This window comes from Manacus vitellinus, unplaced genomic scaffold, assembly GCF_001715985.3.
Source record: "Manacus vitellinus isolate BGI_N305 unplaced genomic scaffold, ASM171598v3 scaffold_14_pilon, whole genome shotgun sequence".
Taxonomy (NCBI): Eukaryota; Metazoa; Chordata; class Aves; order Passeriformes; family Pipridae; genus Manacus; species Manacus vitellinus.
The window spans coordinates 10,629,887-10,652,180 of NW_021939063.1; the positions used below are offsets into that span (position 1 = coordinate 10,629,887).

General features: G+C 49.0%; 1 protein-coding gene across 1 annotated transcript; it reads right to left on the minus strand.

The window, feature by feature from the left end:
• Positions 1 to 6,064: 6,064 nt before the first annotated feature.
• On the minus strand, positions 6,065 to 10,886 carry CHST13 (carbohydrate sulfotransferase 13). Its single transcript, XM_008925292.3, has 2 exons — positions 10,806 to 10,886; positions 6,065 to 7,388 (listed from the first exon to the last, which is right to left on the minus strand). The coding sequence occupies exons 1-2, from the start codon at positions 10,869 to 10,871 to the stop codon at positions 6,543 to 6,545; spliced, it is 912 nt and encodes a 303-aa protein (XP_008923540.1). The 5' UTR covers positions 10,872 to 10,886; the 3' UTR covers positions 6,065 to 6,542.
• Between the last annotated feature and the right edge of the window lie 11,408 nt (positions 10,887 to 22,294).

Consider the following 22,294-nt stretch of genomic DNA (forward strand, 5'->3'; position numbering starts at 1 on the left):
CTGGGTCAGGGTGACCTATGCTGCAGCTTGCCCATGCTGGGCTTGGGGGGTTCCCACCTTGCAGGAGGCACTGGGGCTTGGAGCTGATGTGGGGAGATTAGAGGGCACAGCAAGACGTGCTGTTCTCCAGGGTACCCCTTGGTGGGCAGCCAAGCTTCAGCCTCGTGCTTGTGCACACAGTGCAGGGAGTGCACTTAAGACTCAAAATTGCTTCCAGCCTCAAGCGAAATGATATAACCAAAGGAAATGGTTTCAATAAAAGGGGATTTTTTTTTCCTTTTTTTAAGGGCAGCAAGAGGCTAGTTATCTGGCTGTTCAGACTGTTTACGCTTTCTCTTTCCTCCTTTTTTTTCCCTGTGCAAATGAGAAAGGGCCTTTGCTAACGAAGGTTATATGTAACCCTGGATCAGCATTCCTGTAACTCCATCTGAACCTGCTCATCTAAGAAAGTACCCCCAGCCCCTCCAGTGACTAGTCAGCACTGCTCCCTCTCTCTGACACTGGCTGCCCTGGCTATCCCAGCAGGGCCAGAAGCCCCTGAGTTATCCAGGCATCCTCCTCCTTCCCTCCCCTTAAAAGCAGAAATTTGGTGCTTAAATGCCTGCAGGATCCTCAGCTTTTAAGAGCTTTCAGTACATCACAGAAGGCCCTACCTGGTTTTATGCTCTCTGTGGTGTTGTGTTGATTTTGTTGGGGAGGAGATTTGGGGAGGGGGTTGCTTTCCCTCCTTTTCCTCCACAAAATTCACAGTTTCAGAGCAAACCTATGTGGGTAGCAGAGCCCAGACAGGGTGTGGACATTTCATAGTGATTTCTGTCTTTAATCTAACCCAGCAGGGAAGTCATTGCCAATGGTGGGCCTGGCTTCTCTGCTGCTGCGTCTGTGTCATTACTGTGCTCGGCTTCTCACTGGGCTGCAGCCACCCCACCAGAGTCACCAGCACCTCTGTTTGAGCCAACAGTGACTTTTATTTGTATTTAATCCTTGTAACTCCCAAGTAAGCAACATCCTTAAAAAAGGAGGAGGTGAGAGAAGAGAGCTTCTTTCTTGCTGCTCTTTAGTCCTTGTCTGCTGACCTGCCCATCTGGGCTCAGTGCTGGCCCTGGACTGAGAGACCCATGAAATGCTGTGAGATGCTAGTGGAAGGCTTATCTTGTTGTAACCTTTAGGGGGAATAGAGGAAAATGTGGAGTGTTGGCAGAAGAATGAGATCAGCTGTTTTTGAGCCCTGTGCAGCCATCAGTCAACTGATCCAGTCTGTAGCAGGGGGGAGTGAAAAAATACAATTTTATTTTTTGTTTAAACTCCTTTGATTTTATTTCCCGCTGTATTAGCAGTGCCATTACATTCACTCCTGCCATCAGTCATTAGTTGTCCCCCAGTAAACTCGGGTTGATGTAAGTGTTGTGGGACAGGGGCTGAGGAATGGCACTGGAGTTTGGGAGGGAGTGGGTGTCTGCCATGCACTACCACAGTGCCAGTGTGTTGGGGCCTCAGGGAGATCCAAGCTGAATTGGGAAGGAAGGTCAGTAAAGGGTTCCCCCATTCCTGGGTGCAGAGCAGTTTCTCTTTGCAGGCAAAGAAGGGACTGTCCCCATCTGTAGAGACAGATGAGAACGGGGGTTTGTTTTCAGGGACAGTCAAAGCATTTATATTTCTCCCCTCCCCAGCTTCCAGTCACTGCCTCCATCCTAATACAGTAATTTTCCAGAAACTCTGAGAATGCAGCATCCTTACCAGGGACAAGTGAAGTGCCAGCCAGCAAACACAAGCAAGTCTGAAAAGCCTCCTTCAAGTGAGACGCCACTTCCAAGACATACTTGAAAACACAATTTTTTTTTTCCCTTTCAATGGAAGTCTATTTAATCCTTCAGCTGGTAAACAACCCAATCTGTGGTGCACAGCAAGCTCTGGAAGGAAACCTCCTGATTACTGAAGCTCTATTTTGTTCCACTGGAAGGGGAAACTCAACAGCTTCACATGGGCCACGAGGGATGGGCCAGCGGCTCCATAGCATGGAATACCCACAGCACAGGCAAAGTGCCCTCCATGCTCCTAATTCTGGTGCAAGTAGAGCTGTCAGTGGCACTCAGAGGAAAGGGCAGACTTTCCATCAACTGCTAAGCCATGTTGGATTGTGGCAAAGTTCAACACTGCAGGAAGGGAAGGTACTCTCTTTTTTATGCTAGGGGGCATCACTGTATTTATATAATAAATATAAATACAGTGCACATATGTATACGTAGACATAGATAAGCCAAATACCTATTAAGTATTATAACCATATACAAATATAATAACTTAATATATAATATGTAAATATAATAATAAATGCTCTTTAATTATTCTTGTAATACATACTTTATACATATATTCATATTACATACAATGCATGTATTATCACCTATAAATATTTCAAGTATTTGCAATAATTCTATTACACATTATAGTATAATCATTACTTACCTTGCCTAAGTGTGCACACATAAACATGCCAAAGTGAGGCTGTTCTTGTATCTTTTGTGTCCCCTGGTGCTCTGAGAGCTCCCCAGTAGCTTCCAAGCCAAACTCCAGGACCAATTTGACTCATTCGGAGTTGTTTGTCCCCAAGCTTTTCAGTGTTTCTGAGGCCAGGATGGGAACTCCCATGGTACCAGCTGCCTTTCTGAGAGTGGAGGGATATTACTACCGGGGTCCTCACTTCAGCAAGGCCAGGACTGGCACTTACCCCCAGGCATACCCATGCTGTACTTGCCCCATCTTGGCTCTGTGACACAGGCACTCTGTGACTCAGAAGTCTCAATGCTACTTCATATGGCAATGGCCATGCTTTGCTGCTTAAATTATTTATTTCTAATAGGCAGCTGATGAGAGGGATTAGGAAGGGAGGGTTTAAATAGAGTTTGCAAGGTTATTCCTTCCCCAAGGCTGAGCCCTGTGTGATCATGGTGTTTAACTTGGATTTTTCTGTTAATCTTTGTGCTTCCTTTGCAAAGCTGGGGTGACCCTGGCAGTGCTGTCATGGCAGCTCTCCCTTTGCCAGCACAGTCCTCCTGCCCAAACCCATCACTGCCAGTGTAAGAACTCCAGCTTGGGCAAAAAACAGCACTGCCCAGTCAGCGTGATGCAGTGCCTAAACCCCACAGCAGACGAGTTGCCTAATTATGGGATAGGTGTCTAGTGGCAGCCACACCCATTCTGTGATCTCTGCTCCTTTCAGTGCTTTAGCAGCCACTAGCATCCTTGCTTGGCTTTCTGTGGGACCAACCCCTCCTTGTCCACAGCCCAGCTGCTCCTAGCCAGGCCCCAGATGTGGGAGGTCAGTGGAGTGTAACCCCTGGGCACCAGCCCCACAGGGAAGGTTTATTTCCCTGCAGAAATACCAAGCTGTTTTTTTTTTCTTGGCAGTGTAAGGCTTGTATTTAAGGGCACTGAAAGAAGTCCATGTACAGACAGAAATGCCCCTGCTGCCCTTGGGGTTAACCCTTTGCTCCTTCTCCAGGTGGCAGCAGTTGAGCTCATTCCTGGTGCGATGGTTGGGTCTGTCTTCACCTCGCTGCTCTTGAGGTTGCCTGAGAAGAGTCTTCACCTCCACTCATCATCAAACCTTGGCAAAAGCACAGCACAGTACAAGGTGTGTAGTCCCACTGGCCAGTTGAACCAAAGCTCCATTGCCACTAAGACAGACAAATCCCACAGGACTGCATGTTGGTCACGTTTGAGATCCCAGCGGTGCATTTGTGCCCTTCATCACCAGACCACTCTCTTCCTTCCAGGAACACTCCTCTGCTCCATGTTCCTGGAGGGCAGACCCCAGGTATTCCCTTGTATTCCATGCCCTTGTGGCACATCAGGCACTGCCACATTCCCACTTCCAAGTAGAGGAGTAAACGAAATCCAATTACACTTCAGAGGTGACCGAGGGTTCCTTGGTATTTTCTCCTCTAAAAAGAAAAAGGAACGCAATGAAAGAGTTAAAAACGCCATAAGCAGTCAGGATCCCTCAGAGAAATCATTCCCAGCACACTTACACTGCCTGTAGTTGGGATCATCGGTCACACGGGGTCCTCCTAGCTCCGTCCTGCTCCCGTCCTCCAGCGCTTTCAGTGGGACTGGGGAGGGGTCGGGCCGTGCCTGCCGGGAGGGCCGCAGCATCCCGTCCCCGCAGCATCCCGACCCCGGTCCCGGAGCGTCCCAGTCCCGGCTGTTCGGCTTTGGCACGGCCGGAGCGTTTCCAGGCCCGGAAAGCTCCAGCCCGGGCTGAAAGTGTTCACAAACACAAAGTGGCTCTTTTCTTTTCTTTTTTTTTTTTTTTTTTCTGTTTTCACGGGCAGGTTTTGCTCTGGAAAGCGAGACGCAGGCAGGGAAGAAGCCAAGGGTATGACCTAAAAGGGTTGGACTGTGGACGTTTTTAGTTGGGTTTTTACAGTAAAAGCCCAGAAGTGGCTATTTCCAAAGGTCCTACATGACCCAGAAGACACCTTGTTAAAGGGTATTGCCTTCAGCAGCCCGTGGCTGGGGCTGGAGGGCTGCACTCGCTCCATACACGTGTGGCTGGGCTGTTGTTTGGGTCAATGGGTCAGGACTGATGGGGATGCCAGGAACAGGCTGCCGATCAAACAGTCGTTCATGGCTGGGACCATCACCCCATTGCCACCATTGCAGGAAAGGCTAGAAACTGGCTAAAGAACAAAGCCCAGAGCTTGCCCTTCCCTCACTTTCACACCAAAGACAGCCCAAAGGGGCTCCCAGACAGCCAGATGTTGCCTAAACACTCACAGAGAGCAGGGAGCAAGCCTATCTATCCTTGCCACTCATTGTGCCATCAGCTCTTTAGAGGTACCTGCAGGGAACAGTATTTAGGAAAAGAAAAAAAAAAAAAGAAATCCATCCAAAAATCTGTCCCTTTGTGACTCTGCATCTGACCCCACATTATGACCAAAAGGAATGAAAAGATCTCGTGGAGACTTGAACAATTACTCTTCCAAGCAGAGGCAGTGCTAAGCAGGGGAACACGAGACTCCTGAGAAAGCAGGAGGAATGCTCTCCAAACCTGAATGCTGCCGATGAAATTTGTTGCATCATATAATCTGTTTTTGTGCTTTGTGTTTCAGCTAGGCAGGGAGATACTAAGACAGCATGAGAAAGGCCATTTCTGCGAAATCTCTAGTCCAGATTGGGAGAATCAGTCAGACTGCCAGGATCACCAGCAGTTTCATTTGCTTTTCTTTTTCATTGCTTTGCTAAACCCAATCTCCAAATGCAGCAAGCAAGGAGGGAGTGTCAGCATGTAGATGCCAATCAGAGGCAGAGAGGAAAAAGGTTAAGATATAACAGCTGAAAGTTGTTAGATGGAAACATTGTTTTTGAAAGAGCCTGAGAGCACTATAATTTTATAAAACCTCCCATTGTATTGCACTAATAAGTCAAGTGTTTGCAGTTGAGCCAGCAGACACACTCTACAGCATCTCTAACCAGTGTATTTATTTACAAAGGCAGTCACCCAGCCAAAGCCAAACAGAAAAGAGGGAAGACTGAAATACGGTTTTAAAGAAATACAGCTCCTTGGACTGGTTTTAATTTAAAATCCTAGGGCTAGGTTTGTCATTTTCTTTTGTGTTTCACCCCATCCTCCCCTTTTTTAATTCAAGGAATGATTGTCCAAAGGCAGCCAGGTAAAGGGTTGTTTCCCTCTAGGTGTCTCTCTCCCCGTTTTTATCCTCAATTTTTTCTCAAATACAGACACACAGACATGCACACGTACACACAGACAAACAGACACAAACGTACAGAGACACTTTTCCGCTTTTGGAGTCAGGAGAAAGCACTGTGGACCTGCTGCAAACATGTCCTCTCACTCTCTTTGGTGTATTTTGTATTCAAACTGGGAGCATATGGAGAGGAACAAAAAAGCCCTCCAGGTATTGTCAGGGAGAAATGTGTGGTCAGAGTGACACATCTCTGCCTTCTCCAGCAATGGGGGATGGTGGGAGAAGTGGGACAAGGATGGAGGAGAACAAGGGAAAAAGAAAAGGTGGGAGCAATTTTCAACAAAAGGAAAAAGTTACATTAAATTATTGCTTTATTTCTGGTTCTATGCAAGTCTCTGACACACTCCACCCTGACCCCCAAGACACCATGTCTGCCCCTGAACAGCCCAGAAAGGAGGAGAAAGACCTGAAGGGATCCTGCCCATAAAAGGAGCCTTCCCAAGACTTGGATCTACAGAGGAGTCCCTTAGTTAAAAGAAAGTCCCCAACCAAGGCAAGCCCTCCTACCCAGCAGTTTCCAGTCCCACCACCATCCCCTGTAGATATTGAAGGGTGGGAGGGATAGGAAAGGAAAAACTCCAGCCTCAGTGTTTTGAGAGGTGTCCTCCCTCCAGACCATGCATGAATAAGGCATCAGGATGTGGAGCAGACCCTAGTGAGAGGGCACAGGGAAGAAGTCAACCAAGAGATGAGCACAAGGTGGAAGGAGAGGAATTTCGGCAAGATGAGAGTTATCCAGCTCTCCCTCCCCTCTCCCCACCAGCCCCTGTCTCATCGGATGCGGAGGTATGAGGGGATGGAGTAATTGAAGAGCAAGTAGTCCATTTTGTATAAATTAAAAAGTCTTCTTTGGTAGAAGGGGTTAATTTGCTGGAAGAACTGGGCCGTCATGTCGTCTGTGGTCCTGGTGGTCTTGGATGAAGCTGGGAATTTGACGGTCGTGTCGGCCCCAATCAGCTGGAGGATGTAGTTGGCATCTTCGGCCAAGGTCTCATACTTGCCCACCACGTCGTAGTGGATGATGCAGGGGTGGCAGAGCGAGTGCATCCGCTCCCAGTGCTCATTGAAGGGCCCCTCCTTCTGCGTCCGTGGATCCAGCAGGTAGTAGACGAACTCCTCAAAGCGCACGTCGTCCCCGCGCTCCAGGGCCTTGTTGCTGGGCTTCTGCCGGTGCCGCCGGATGATCTTGGTCCCGTAGTGCTTGTGGAAGGCCTGGTTGTAGCTGAGGGTGAACTTGTTGCGGTAGGCTGAGACCAGGCGCTCGAAGGGCTCCCGCACGAAGACGAACTTGAGGTAGCTGCGCAGGCGGTAGTTGATCTCGGAAACGCTGTACTCGGAGAGGGTGCGCAGGTTGGATGGGACGTGGGCCTCGTGGGCGGGGATTTCCAGTGGGTCCTTGTACTTGCCTTGCCCTGTCAGGACCATCATCACCCGTTTCCAGTTAGTGCAGGCCACTTTGGGCACGTAGCAGTAGAGCAGCCCATGCGTGTCATCCACCACCAAATGCCGCAGGTCATCCCGCTGCAGGAGGCGTCTCTTGCGGGTGTAACGGTTGCAGACGTTGCTCAACGTCTCCCGTCTCTGATGGTGAATAGCCTGCAGTGTCGATTGCTCAAACTGGGGAGAAAAAAACCAACAGAGATGGTCACCAGTTTGCCCAAGGTAACTGTAGCCTACACACAAGACTTGGCCCACAATTGTCTCCATTCCTTCCCCTTTCCTGGGTTTGGCAGTCACTCACGCAGGATTTTTGGGGACAGCATTGGCTTTGAACACAACTTGATTTGGTGCTTTTAATCCTTGGACAGGCTGGGGGCAAAAGGGAGGACAAAATAGGATGAAGAGCTGGGTAAAGATACAAGTCAAAGGGGGTGAGGGAAGAACAGGTAGTGCAGAGAGGGTCAATAAGGGAGTATCTTTTAAAAGCATCCCCGCACGCACTGACCTAATGTGTTCTCCTTTACACCAGCCTGGGGGACATGCACGGCCCCAGGGGCAGACACTGCAGCCTGTTTGCTGGCACAGGGCCCCTCCTGCTGCTGTGGGGCATTTCTGCGTTGCACTGACACCTACACCCATGGGATTGCTGTGAATGCCCCACCCAAGAGTGGCACACACGTTCAGGTATGCATGACGGAAAAGGCATGGATGTGCTGCCAAGGAGAGGCAGAGGGAATTGGTCTTTAACGCTGACAGTCCAAGCCTGGGGAGTAGGTGGGGAGCTGGACGTGAGGTGGGGTGGCAAAAGGAGGAGCAAGGGCCTGCTGCAGATGGTGGTGGGACCCTCTCTGATGGCTTTGGGTTCCTTCTACTGAGGGATTTTTCTACACAGGCCATTCCAATGCCTCAGCTCTGGTCACAGTTTCCTTTATCACAGGGATGAGGAATTAAGACATGGTCATTTATCCCTTTTGACTCTTGCATCAAGGCCTGGTAGCTGCTGCACTGGCTTCTGAGGAGCCCAGAACCCCCTAACCACTGCCCAGCTGAAACCCTCCCTTCAGATTTGGGGATGTGACCTTTCCTGTCATGGTTTTCATCAGAAATCCCAAAATGTCATTAAAACATCTAGGGAAGGAAAATCATTACCAGGAAGTCAGAAGAGGAAGGTCCCCTCTTCCTCCTACCCACTCACTCCCTGTTTTGCTCACAGGGCTTGGGAGGTTTTGTGTTCATCATTGCTGGGAACAGCCTTGTCCGGGTGATGACCACTAACGGCTCCACCACACGCCGGCCGACCCGGGATGGCTCTGATCCCGCAGGGCTCTTGCTCTGATGCTGTGTAATTACTGCCATGTCGCAAAACAACGGGGGGTTCCTCTTTGGGGTTGTGAAGACAGTCCTGTCAGTGTCCCAGGGTGCCACAGCAAACAGCTCTGCCACCCACAGAGACGTGGCAACCTCCAAATGAGGGCAAGGGCAGGTTGTGTCCTTGGTCCCTCCATCCTTGCTGCTGACAGCTGCCACGGCCTAGGCGTGCCCTTTGCTAAGATTCAGGTGCACTCTCACTGCTTCCTGAGGGACTGTAAGCCGGTTTGGGAGGCACCAGAGCCTGGGAAAGGTAGGGTTTGTAAAGCTCCTTAAAGAAGTTGGGATACTGAGACAAACTGCCCAGCCTGTGGATGATCCAGCGGACTTGTCTCCTTCAGAGAGGCATTAACACCTGGGCTAAAAGCTCCTCCTGCAAGGAATGAACCACACTCAGACCCTTTTGGATCTCATTTCCACAAAAGAAAGAACATTGTCTGGGTCACCTTAGCAACTACTTTCTCCAGGAACATGCATGTGCAGTAACCTGCGACAGGGGTAGGAGAAAGCATCCCATCCCTGCTCCTTCCAATAAGGAAAAGGGAAAATGTTCAGATGGAGGAAACGCAGGTGAACAGATGCTAACTGCCACCAAAATATGACTCTGACATTGTTAGCTACTTGGCTATGAAGAAAATACAGCACCTAGGGAGGTGATAACCATAGCTGAAGAGGCATTCTCATGGTACAACGTCTTGTGACACAGCCAAACCTTTCAATAGAAATTTCTTTTGTTTGGAGCCTCCCTGTAGCCTTTTAAAATTGGAAACTCTTTTTGCAAGGGCTTAAAAAAAAAAAGAGGCATTTTAACAATGTGATTTTTTTTCAGGTGTTTTTCCCTGCACTTGCATAATTCAAAGCTATTGGACCAGAGAGACAGACAGACAGACAATGTCTGCAGGCATGGCAACAAATAAATGTGACTACTTTTCAACAGCCGCCCACTGGAATAAGTGCACGTCTTGCAGTTATTTCAGAGCAAAATTGTTCCCTTCATTTCCTTCTCTTTAAAAGCCAGGGAAATTAAGCATGACTTTTAAGGAAATAACACCATGACATTCCAGCAGCATTAAGATTTGCCGGCAGTGTGGTCGAGGAAGTCCATATTTGCCATTTTTCAGCAAACGTACTTCGGCTGCTTATAGGCATAAAAGCATCAACCTAGACAGTAACACAAAGCATCACATCTGGAGAGGAGATCCAGCTCCACCTGCATGGGGCAGTGCTGATGGGCAGTGGGGAGGCAGCAGGGATGGCAGCCCACTGCAGGGAACACCAGCATTGCCCTATGCCCTGCAGGAGATGACAGCCCCACGGACACGGGGAGATGAAGGGCACATTTGGTGGCTGGGGCATGTGGCAAGGCCCAGCCTGTTGCACCGGTTGGAGGGTGGTTTCCTGTAGGACTTCCTGCAGGGAAGCTGTGGGCGAGGATCCCTCTGCAAAGACAAGTGTGGCTGCAGGAGGGGAAAACTGCCCACCCAGAGGGGAAACACAGCAGAAGGAAACAAACACCTTTTGCAGTTTCAACCACAAACCCCACTGTGAAGGGCAAGCAGGACACCTTCCCTGATTCCGGCTGGGATGCAAGTGCTCCCTGTTTCAAGCAGGGATCATGGCTTGTCCTGTTGCAGACCCTTGCACAGGGAGGGACCCACTAATCCCTGGAGGGGATGATCTCTGCCCAGGTGCCAATTTTTCAGGAAATGTAGACGGCACAACTGAGGGTGACAAACAGGCCTGAGACATCCCAGGATTGTAAATCCCTCATGGCTGAGTACATAAAAATATATATATAAAAATATTTAGATATGCATATACGTATGTGTGTGTGTATATATGCAGCACCCAACACAGAAACATCTCTCAATTATTAGCTCAGAAAGGGCAGCAACGATGCTCTTTCCCTGCTATGACAGCCCAGAATTGGCTTTGAATTCCTCAGATGGTGAAATCTCCCAGTTTGCCCACTTATGGCTCAGCCCACTGGTAATGAAATCATTTGCCTGAGTACCAGCAAGGGCCATAAGTGGTTTGTATCAACATTTACTCCCCAGAGCAGTGTGGTCTTGTCTTTTGGACACAGCCAGATGTTCAGGTGTGAGGACCTTGGGGGTAGTTGACGACGGCACAGCATCCTGCACACCAGAGGGGTGAAAGAAAGGGTCAGTGCCCAGCACTCCACTCCATCTTCACCTCATCATCTCCATCTCCCCTTCCTCTTACCTGGTAACTCTCATACAGGGCCTGGAGTGGGCTGCGACCGGCCTTCCCCTGCCAAGTGGATCTCATAGCTCCGTCTTCTGAGGCTGGAAAAGCAGTGAGAAAAATCAGAGGGGTTAGAAGAGTCTGCTTCCCTCACCTTCTCTGGAGATGCTCAAGCTGGAATAAGGCAACATCTCCAGAGAAGAGACAAATAAATACACCTGGTTCTGAAAGCAACGTTCAAGCAATTCTTGTCCCTCCCTCTTACATTTTAACAAAATCTGCAGCTAGGATTCAAAAGATCCAGACCTAATCTTTAACAAATAAAAGACCATAAATAAAGATTACATCTTGTTACAATTTCAAGAGCAACTGGGAACAGTTTGATCCATATGCATTTGGGAAATGCCCCTGTGTGCAGGCTGCATTGTTGAGGGAATGACCCAGGAGGAGACAGGACCTCAGTCAGCATTGCCACAGCCCTGTGAGGGACGAGATGGCATCTGTGCTTGGCAGAGGGAAGGGGCAGATCCAACACCAGCAGCTCTGTGCTGAGCCCTCCCAGGCTCAGAGTTTGCACTTCCAGGCTCAGAGACGTGGACAGAAATAGAGAAATTGGTCACGTGCTTTGTCTGACTAGTAAATCAATTTAAGTTCATTTTTGCTATTTGTTTTTTTTCTTCCCTTCTAAACCAGCACCATCTCCTCCGGTGTTTGAAGCTGAAGACAGCCACCCAAGCAGTCGTTGCCCCTTTCCTGCTCTGCAGATTGGCTGGTTTCATTTCAGAGGTTGATTTGCAGCAGCACCAAACCTAAGGCTGGATCTGGCCAGGTATGAATGTGGCACTGGACACTCAGTTGGTGACAGCTGCTCAAGCTCTCGTGCTCATAAATTACGCAGGGATGCAACCACCTTCCAGGCTATGAAACATCTGCTTCAGCTGCCATTCCTTGGCCCTAGAGACATGTTTCCAGGACAGCATGAGCAGAACCATGTGGCCTGGATATCCCAAACCTAATACAGGGAGCCAGCCATGGCAGGAGCACAGGTTCTCGCTTGCAGTAATACCTTCAAGCAGCTGTCCCACAACTCAGTCTGCTTCGTGTCTCTGACCCTCCCTGTTGGCAGAGGATGTCACAAGAGTTTTAACATGAGGTTTCTAACCATGGGGGTTGTGCAGGCCTAGACTTGGCTTCCACAGAAGAAATCACACTCATGAGTTTTAAAAAGAAAAAGAAGATGTTATTTCTGAAGGGGATGATAGGAACCATTGTTCAGGAGATTGTGGCCTGGGAGGCTCTTCCAGTCCTCCAAATTCCTGGGAAAAGCATGTGACACAAGCCATTTCTAGCAACATGAAGGTTTCTAATAGAGGGGTTTTGCCTGACAGTTTGAGGCTCTGGATCTTTTTGTTCACTGACCATCACCAAACAAAACCAAATTTGTTATACAAGCCCCAGATGGCATCTGTATAACCAAAATAACCAGTAGGAAAAATCCAGATCCCATCTCCATTTTCATGTGCCTGTATTTTGCTTAAACGAAAACTGCTCCAAAGCATGAAATAACCAGGATCTAAGCTAAAGATTATTCATTCCTGGAGCTGCAATTAGGAGGAAGTGACTGCCTGATCTCACAAGATTTCATCAGCAGTGCCTGAATGCTTGCGCGTCCGTGGGAAACGACACTTCCTGCAGGACTGGATTGATCAAGATGTGACCCAACGAGAAGTTACAGTTTCTTCCTCAATCTCCTGTATCAGTTACCCCACAGGAGGGTGAAATGGCATCTATGCTAATGAGAGATAAGCAGAAAATCCAACGTACAGCGCTGGGCTGAGATGCTTGTCCCAGAGGGGCCTCTTTTCACATTTCCAGGCTCAGCCCTCTGCAAATGACAGAGAATGAGATCAGCCCTGAAAACTCAACTTGCTGCAGCTCAAATCTGCAAGCGGAGACCATTAAACTTGAGTCTCTTTCCTGTCTGGGCCTGATAAACTCCTGTTCGATGTAGGAGAGTGACCCCACTGTGGGCTGTCTGCAGCGCCCTGCACCACAGCAGACACTGGTCCTATATTTAGTAAAAACAATGCAGAGGTGTTTGTTTTCAAGATTAACACGTGCATCAACCAGAACCTTTCTCCCTAGGACAGAAGCAAACCCTGGGTGGTTCAGGCTGACTTAAAGCTGCTAGAATGCAAATAGCTTGCTCTGGTGCTGTGCAAGAGGGGGCGGAAACGTCCCAGGGAAAGGCTTCAGTGTCTGGTGCAGCGTCAGGTCATGGCCCTGGAGGAACACTGGCTCGGCAGGAGGCTGTTTGGGCTGAACAAAAGGCAAATCCGCAGTAGAGTGGGGAGGGAGCAGAGGTTGGGCAGGTCACATCCATGCTCTGACCTTTCAGTCCTCTTTTCTTCAGAGGAACCAGCCTGGCCAGCGGCTGCTGCACCTTGCAGGACTCTTGCCAATAGCCCCAGCAGAAATGTTCCAAAATGTATTTCCTCCAGCCTTTCCCCAGCGCAAGAACTGTTAGAGAACGAGGCGTCTTCTCTGGTTAGCAGCAACCCCCCTGGGATCCCTGCTATCCTCTTGCTGCACAGGGTTCCAGAACAAAAGGGAAAGAGGGAAAAAAAAGGAAAAATCCCCTGTCAGGCTGCTCCCGTGCAGCTGGAGGAGGTCTGGAGTGCTGAGCTGGCAGGGGGAAGACGCCGGTACTCCACACTCCTGACGTGCACATCCTGACGTGCACTCCAAAGCGATGACACCATCCCTGCCAGGGCACTGCCAAACCCTTGAGAGTGTCTGGCCCAGTGGCAGGATTTTACAAGGCTCCACTGCAGAAAGTCTCCCCCCTCAGAAACTGTCTGCTCTCACTACACACAGCGTCCCAAGGAGAAAAGTAAACGGGATCCTGGCTGGGCCACAACGATGACTTTTGAAGCCAGTGTTAAGCCCCACGGCATATGGGGAGATGCAGCTGCAGCCCAGCACAGCTCCATGAGGCACCGGTGCATGGGAGGGCAGCAGCTGGTATGCATGTGTGTCCCATGGGACCAGAGTGTCCATTCTCTGCAGGGCTGGATCAGAGTGGCTGCAGCGTGTGAGCGAACACAGAGAAGCCCAGGCTGCCTGTGCCCAAAGCATCCCAAAAACACGTGGGATGACCTGGCAGAGCTACACTGGCCGTCACAGTGGTAAGCAGGCCAGGGCTGCTGCGATCCTCTTGAGCCAGTAGCAGGCTGTAGATGGTGATTTAGCAGAGTCCAGCCCCACTAAGATCAAGCTTTGTCATCTAACACAGATCTGCCCCATGACCCCAAGATGTGGTCATCTCTTATTCACCATCTTTCAGCCCTGACCCTGTAACATCACTGCTCATGCACTCCTCTGCCAGTCCTCCCCCATCACCAGACCCTGGGTCCTCATCATGCAGCTCTACGAACACAGCTCAGGCCCAAGCTGAACACAAACCCCCACTTCCTCAGCTGCCTCATCCCAACCACCTTATCACTCAAAAAAAATCCCACAGCTTGTTCCCATTCTGGGCTTTCTCCCTATTTTGGGACTCTAGTTTTGGAAGGCCAAGGAATACTGAAATAAATGACAGTGTTGAGGAGGGAGTATCATCCGAGTAAATCAATGGTTTGTGCTGCATTTTGGCACCATGGCCCTGAGTACAGCAGGATATTCCATCATGGAGGAGCTGCCAAGATCTTCACATCCTGGCTTTTCTCCTGACTTTACAGCTTGTTACTGAGGTTCCCAGATTCCACCACATGCAGTGGTAATGCTTGGAAATTTAGCATTGCCACAATTGCATCTGAAAGCAGCGACGTTGCTTAGCCAAGGCATATCAACTTTCTCAAGGGGAAAAAATATCAACCCTTGGCAGCTGCTGGATCACTATTTGGGTAAGAAGTATCAAAACAGTGTATATCTGTGATGCAAATCCAAAATGTTTTTCACTGAGATGGGCAGAAGGAAGTATCACATTTGTCCTTTGCATCTCCACCGTGTGAGACAAGGGAATAGCAGTGATGCAGAGCAAGAGAGCAGAACTCCCATGCTAAGAGACCCTGACCAGAAATCACTGAACGAGATGAGCCTGAAAGGGAGCTCAGGCACATTTTTGAGTCTCCTGTGCAATACATGCTTTCAGACTTTCCCTTGGAGCTCAAAAAGGCATCACGCGCCCTCCTTCCTTTTCCCCTGCAGCCCAGACTTTAGTGCTGTGCCATCACAACTGAAGTTATTATCTTGCAGCGTGACATCAATGCAGCAGCAGGATCTGAGGTTTCAATGACTTGCCAGCTCTCACTGGAAAAGGGAACAGATTCTAAAGCTGTGACTATTTAGGTGTACTAGCTGATTACAAAGACAGCCAGACATGTGTGAGGTGAGGGAAAGACTGGATCATGCCCATTCCAGACCTCTGGAAGCACCAGTGAAAGAATCTGCTGTTTTGGTTGCAGAGACCCTTAAGAAAGGAGGGAGGTTCTTTCTCTGCAACCACAACAGCAAATCCAGTGCCTGAGTTGAAAAGTTTGGCCAGGAGACAGGATTCAGGCAGCGACGAGCCTGCTAGGCTGACATCAGCATTACTCAGGCTTTAGAAAACAGTCTGAAGGAAAGAAAACAAATAGAAGATGTGGGTGCAACTGAAAAATAAATAAACGTGGCACTTACCAAGCACAGCTCATACCCAGGCAACCTCGCCTGTGAATAAATTAAGCCACTTCTGTAGATCAAGCCCATGTGTCAGATCTTCACCCAGATAAACACAGTACATGAGATAAGACACACCACAGGAAACAAGTACTTCAGTGGAAGATGAAGTTTAAAAGGAGAACTGTAAAGGACAGGAGCAACTAGAAAGCAGGTGGCACTTAAATGAGAAATACTGGACAGAGGGCAGATTTCTAGTAAAATATCTCCCAGATCAGCTTTGGGATTAATACTTTGGGAAGGACTTGACATAAAAATAGAAAGATACTGATGACAGACAAAGCATAGAGAAAGGTTGCCATGGCAGGGAGAGACTGAAACACCAACAGGGAAAGTTCGTCCTGGACCAGGGGAGTGGAAATTTAACAGGATTTAATTTCACAATGTTGGAATTCAGCTGTGTCTTCTACTTTGCTGCTGGAAGTGGCAGGAGGTCCCAGATGCATTAGTTCTGGGCTATCAGCTGCCAGTGTGACAGTCATAAAAAAAAGGCAAATGAAGTCCTGAAACATATCAGGTGAGGTATTTGCCACAGCAGCAAAAAAAGCATGAATACTATTATCCATAGCATTGGTGACCCTCACCTGCTGTGCACTGCCAGCTCTGCTCTCCTGGGACAAAGGCAGATCCAAAGCTGCTGAAAAGGTGCCAGGTGATCCCAGGACTTGCTGCCCCACGGGAGGCTGCAAGGGCTGGATGTGTGTATGAGCTGAGCTGGGACGTGATTATACCCTGGGAACAGGCCAGTAGAGAGTAATGGGAGGTGTTTCACATGCAGGACATCTTCATGCCCACTTATGCAAGTGCCAGATAGGAATAGGTTTGGAAAATTCAGATCAGAGGGACCCAGTGGCTGAGACAAAACAAGGAGGCATCTCAATTCATTTTGGGCTGGAGGATGAAGATTTCAGGCATTTTCCAGGCTGGACCCCAGGGCCATGAGGAGCCAAAAACTCCACTTGTGGTCTCCAATACAAAACACTGGAGAGGGTTAAAACCTGGAGGAGATTCAGTGGTGTCCAGCCAAGGGAAGTGAAGAGACAGCACATGTGCTTACACATAAGCAGGCACCCCAGAGGCCCTGAGGAGCTAATCCTGACCCCACTGCTGCCTCCCGCTGCTGTCTCACAGCCCCAGCTTCACTTCCTGTTGTGTCTGTGCAAAATCTAAAAAAACAGAAAAAATAATTGTGGTGCCTGAAATGATCAGTGTTAATTACAGACTGCCACTGCCAACGGGTGAGTGGGATAGGTGCCTCTTTGTTCTGTAGGAAGACTCAGTTCTCAGGACAGACCCTCTTGGAAGGGGATGTTCTCTCTCAGACCAAAAAAACGCTCCAAACTCAGAGGAGGTGCTATTATTGATGAATTCTGAATGGAACATAGGAAAAGATATTGGTGATAGGAACTGTCTGCCTAGAACACATGGCATGTGTGCAGCTGAACTGCATTCATGGGAGAAGGAAGAGTTTACAGTGGGAAACAAATTACTATATTACCCCTTTCTATCAGAAGGGGAAACAACACCCAGAGGTCTATGAAGTAAAGGATTTAGCACTTGCATTAAGTCAGTCACTAGAAGAGCCAGAAATTAGGACCTGAATCTCTTTGTGGGCACAGCAATGAGCTTCTCCAGACCTTGCTGACTCCTCTCCAGCACCCGTCTCAGGCGATGAGTGAGTGCTTCAGCCACAGCAGTGATGGCTCACTCATCCCTGACTGCAGAAACTCAGCTTTGCTTCATGAAGAGTCTCCTCACTATTAAAATAATGTACCCAAGAGACACAGAGAAGGATCCTGCCATCTAATTTATGAGAGGATATTGTGACTGTTAGTCGAAGCCAAACCCAAGCTGCAGCCACTGGCTGCTGAATCTGTCCAATTTTCGATTTTAACATCCAAGTTGAACAAAAAAAAAAAAAAAGAGAAGGAAAAAGAAAATAGAGCTTGGCAGCAGCAGTGATAGATCCAGACAGTTCCTTCAGTCTGAGCTCAGTTTTCCCTCCTGCTTTGATAGCAAAGCCTGGGACATGCAGTTGGACACAACAACTGGATGAGGATGGTCCAGGGCACAGCAGCCAAGAAATCCCACATGGAACCACAGTCCTGGGCAGTGGCCAATGGTCCACGTGAAAAGTCCTGCTTGGAAAGAATCAGAGCTATTGGGTCAAACAGCGCCATCTCAAGAAAGCAGTCTAATTCTAGGAAGGTCTGGTTTTTATGCTTGGGCTCCTAATGGTGGAGAACATATTTCCTTAATTTCTACCTAAGCACAAGGTCTGATTGTTGTTTGTTGGTTTTGTTGTTGTTTTTTTTAAAGATAGCTACTTTTTAAAACAAGGGTGATGTGGGAATCCAAACACCAAGAATTCCATAGAGAACTCCAGATACACTGGCTTAATGCTGGGGAAAGCAGTGACCTCTCTTTGTGTAAAAGATGAACAAATAAGTGACTATTTGGTTTCTCACATGCTACACTTGGCTGTGAAGAACTGTGGTAATTTTGTCATTCACAGAGCTAAGGGAGAACCTCCGAGAATTAAAACCAAAGCTCATTCCTATTTTAATTCTTACTCAGGGGTTTCGATTTGGAAATGGAAATTTTTGGCTCCAAAATCAAATCAAATTTTTGGCTTCAAAGAGGCAATCAAGTCTCCTTAGATTCTCGTGACTGCTGATTCTTACTGCATTTAGAAAGTCAAGGATATAGACAAAAGAGGCTGAATTAAAATGCTTAAGAAAGGAAAAGAAATTTAACAGAGCCACATGAATGATTTGCTTAAATGCATCCTTCAGCTTTGTGAATTCAGACACAAACACCTCCACCAGAGAACTGCAAGTGTAAGGAGGTGTAAGTGCAAAGGCTCATCCAGGTGTTTGCACCCAGAATGCTCAGAGGTAGTGGGCAGCATCCATGCCCCATTCTGGCAGGCAAATTGGCAGCAGAGCACAAACACAAGTAAGAATTTTGGGGAGAGAGAACATGTTATGGGGAACAGCAATATTCAGAGAAGCACAAGCAATGGCAAGAAGGAACCAGCCCTGTGGAGAACAACCAGAAGAGATGTTTTCTGGTCTTTTCCTCCTGCCTCTCCCAAGCAAAGTACTGCTCCCCAAGAAGAGGAAAGCTCAGATATCAACCTGTGACAGCCCCCACCTTGCACAACTTCCACATGGCAGTGAACAGATCCCTTTGGAGTAATCGCTGTGCTTGACCTCTTTTGTTCATCCTGGGGCTGTGCCAGTAAGTGGTGAGCAGGAGGAGTGATGGAGGGGAGCTGGCATCAAATCACAGACTACGTAACTCTAACATTTACAATACAAACACGCATTTCTTGTTCCAGACCAACATTCTCTGCAACTCAGGAAATGCCCCTGTGGCCCTTCCCACCTTTGCTCCTCTTGTCATGGTGTTTTTCTCTCCAGTTATGGCTTGTTCAGTGTGTTCTGCCTCATGACAATGTCCTATTGCAGAAGCTCAGCACAAGCACAACACACCTGTTCCCATCAGCAAGTGAGCAGTGAGTGGCTCTCCTGTGCAGGTTATGTGGACACAGGTAACAGGTTGCCACCTAACACAGCCCTGTGTGGTGTGGTCACAGGTAGACCCACCGCTGGCTGCCTCCAGTACTTTCCTGGCCGATGAACAAGCCAGCAATGTATAATCCAGGCTATTCCTGACAGCCCGCCCTCGGCTCTGCAGGCCAAGCCTCAGTGAGGGCTGGCTGCTCTGCATGACTCTCTGCTGAGGTAGAGGCGGCACAGAGTCTGTTGGAGATGTCTGTCTCGGCTCACTTGTTAGGGAAAGGGAATAATTCTCCATTCTCCCTCAAACCTTTCCCCTGCCAGCTCCTCCTGTTGCCTTACAGCAGACTGACAACCTGGAGCATCCTGGGGAGCAGCAGGGACCTTCGCCTCACTTGCTCCAGAATGTTTTCAGACATTAGAGCAGAACAAGGGGCAGGACACCGCTGAGCTGACTGGCTATGAATAGCTGAAAGAACTGCACAGGAGCCCATGGATTCACACCAGGACCAGTTAAGGCCCTGATCCTGTACAACTCTCCCTGGAGGAATGGGCAGTGGGAGCTCCAGGACCTACAAGGGGAACCCAAGGTCTGTAGCTGGTTATACCCCTGCAAGTGTCTTGGAGCGGGTCCTTCCCAGACAACCTGGCCAGGGTAATGTAGCTTATCAGAAGGGTAGGACTGTCACATTTGGGATTCTGCTTCCTTGAGCAGATCAGCAGGTAGACACATCCCTGTGCCCTGCAAAACTACCCATCACATGATTTAGTGGCATTCCTCCATGTCACCAGCTGAGCCACAACCCTCAGGCACTGGCATGGCACCAGGAAGCTCAGCTGTCCCTCTAAAATCACTAGATAAGTGTCTTTCACCAGCACTGCCTCCAAACTCTCAGGATAAGAAACTGCCTCAGGTAGGTCATGTTTGGGTCATACAACTCTATTTTCAAGCATAGCCACCACCTCGATGTTGTTGGCCTGATTATAACCCATCTCCAGCCAGATGTCACCTCTCACAAGGACAGCCCCTAGAAGCACAAACAACGAAAATATGTCTGTTCTCACAGGGTTGGGGAGCAAAACATACATATAAGCCTGAAGCTCATCTGCTTGTCCATCAGAGGGCTTAACGAAGGGTATTTAATTTCTCTTACCACTACAAGACTGCTGCTACGAGTTTGTATAAGGCACTTCCCAAATGGCACCCACATGACAGAGTGGGCTGGAAAACACAGGTCTGATCACTTTGGGGCTGAGCAACAGATCACTGGATGTTTTGGTTCAGGTGGTCCAGCACACCCTTGTTTAAAGGCCCTGCTGAATCAGCCAAATGAAGGATTGTGCCCAGAGAGACCCTGGTATCATCAGCCCAGCCTGAGGGGACTGCTCCCCATGGGAAGGCAGAAGGCCCCCTTTGGTGATTCACATGGTCCTGACTTAACATGTTTCATTCAGCAGAAACTAAACTGAGCGACTTGAACTTGGCTGGATCAGACAGAATCGAGTCCCAGCAGCATGGGGATGCTTGAAAGCTTAGCTCAGGCTTTTTTTCCAGCGCTGCACATTTTCTCCCATCCAGCCCTAGACCTTTTGAAACAGCCAAATCAAGTAATTAACCCCTTCGTTCCCTGCCTCCCCTCACCTCCCAGCACTTAGAAACTGTGGAGAACTAAACAGAGATGTGCTGGGAGGAGGTTACCCACAAAGCTAAGGGAAAAACCACAAGCAAAGCAGCTCGGGGCAAACCTGAGTGGGGCAAGACAGGACGTGCACATGAGGAGGTTTACACAGAGAACCAGCCCACGTACAACAGGCACAATGAGCTGCAGCAGGGAAAGACAAATCATCTCTCCCATCAGCTTGGATGGGTGAACCTGCACATGTTTGCATATGGGAGAAGGTGGTTTTGCAGCACCACAGGCACTTGGGGTCACTTAGAAGTGATGTTTTAGCCACCATAATAAAGTACCATCTCAGAGTAAGGTGAGGGAGGGGTGCAGAAGAGGGATGAAGGCTGCACAATGGTCCATCATCTTCCTCTTCTCCAGTACCTGGCTAAAACATATCTCATTGCTGGGGAGCCAATGGAGGGGTCCTACCAGCCTCTATCATGCAGACCTTCCTTCCCTGAAAATCTCTCCCTTTTCCCCAAATGACTCCTGTTTTTCTGGGAAGCTACTTAAGGCAAACTCCAAGCAGCCACAGATGGCTCCAGAAGGGTGACAGGGCACCCCACCCCCTGAACCTATTTTCACCCCATGTCTCTGCTGACAAAGCACCCCCAATAACTCCTTCCCAGCCATGTTCCTCAGAAGAGGCTCCATGGGCAGTGAGGTGACACAGCTCACTTCCGAGGAGGCACAGCTGTACAAACCTCTTAGCCAAGAAGCAAAGGGGGATCTTCCAAACTCTTTCCATCAAATGCATATGCTAAATAGCTACTATCCCCTGGGACAAACCCTTCTGCAGCATCTTCTGCTCCAAGCCACACAGTTCCTACACACACAGAGATGTGGAGGTATTTGGGATCCCCAGAGCTCACCATTGCAAGATGTGCATGGGCAAGATGTCCAAGATTACTTCTTCTGGGAAGCAGGTGAAAGGAGGTGTCATGTCCTAAAAATAATACCTTTGTTTTCAGCAATCACCCCCTTGCAGCTTCTTCAGAGTCCCAGGGCTGTGTGGCACAACTGGGCAGTAACGGCAGCCAGGCTCCCTGGCACTGATGACATTCTTCCTCTAGCCAAGAAACACACTCCAAAAGGGGACAATGAGTCACTGTTTTACATGGGATAACTCGACAGACTGCACTGCCTTTACAGGAAAAGTCATTCACTCCTCCAGGGATGTGCCCTGCTGGCTGGAAGGCAGCAGTCCATGGGCAAGAGAGGCACAAGGGGAGCGCTGCCTCCAGGAAATGTCAATGCAGGGTGTGGATGAAGGTCCTAAGCTATTCTCTATGGAAAGTCATGGATGGGAAGAGCCACGCAGAGGGGTGAGTACATGTCCTGCTCTAGTTCCAGCCAGACAGGGAACAGTCAGGGCTGCCAGAAGCAGCAGTGGCTGTGGTGAATGTCTGGGGGTGTAAACACATGGCCCCAGGCAACTGAAGCAGGACCAAAAATCAGAGCATTCCTGCCTCCACCTGTGCATAAGATCCCTGACATCTGTGCACAGTAATCCACTGCCTGCATCCCTGTACCTGGGGCTCATGGGGCTGGAGTGCCTCTGGCATGCTGCATAGGGGGATGGAGAAGCAGCAGA

Excerpts from the sequence above, each read along its gene's own strand:
- CHST13 (XM_008925292.3), bottom strand. The coding sequence starts at position 10,871 with ATGAGATCCACTTGGCAGGGGAAGGCCGGTCGCAGCCCACTCCAGGCC. Across the intron at positions 7,389-10,805 it reads CCCTGTATGAGAGTTACCAG|TTTGAGCAATCGACACTGCA; the intron begins GTAAGAGGAAGG and ends TTTTCTCCCCAG.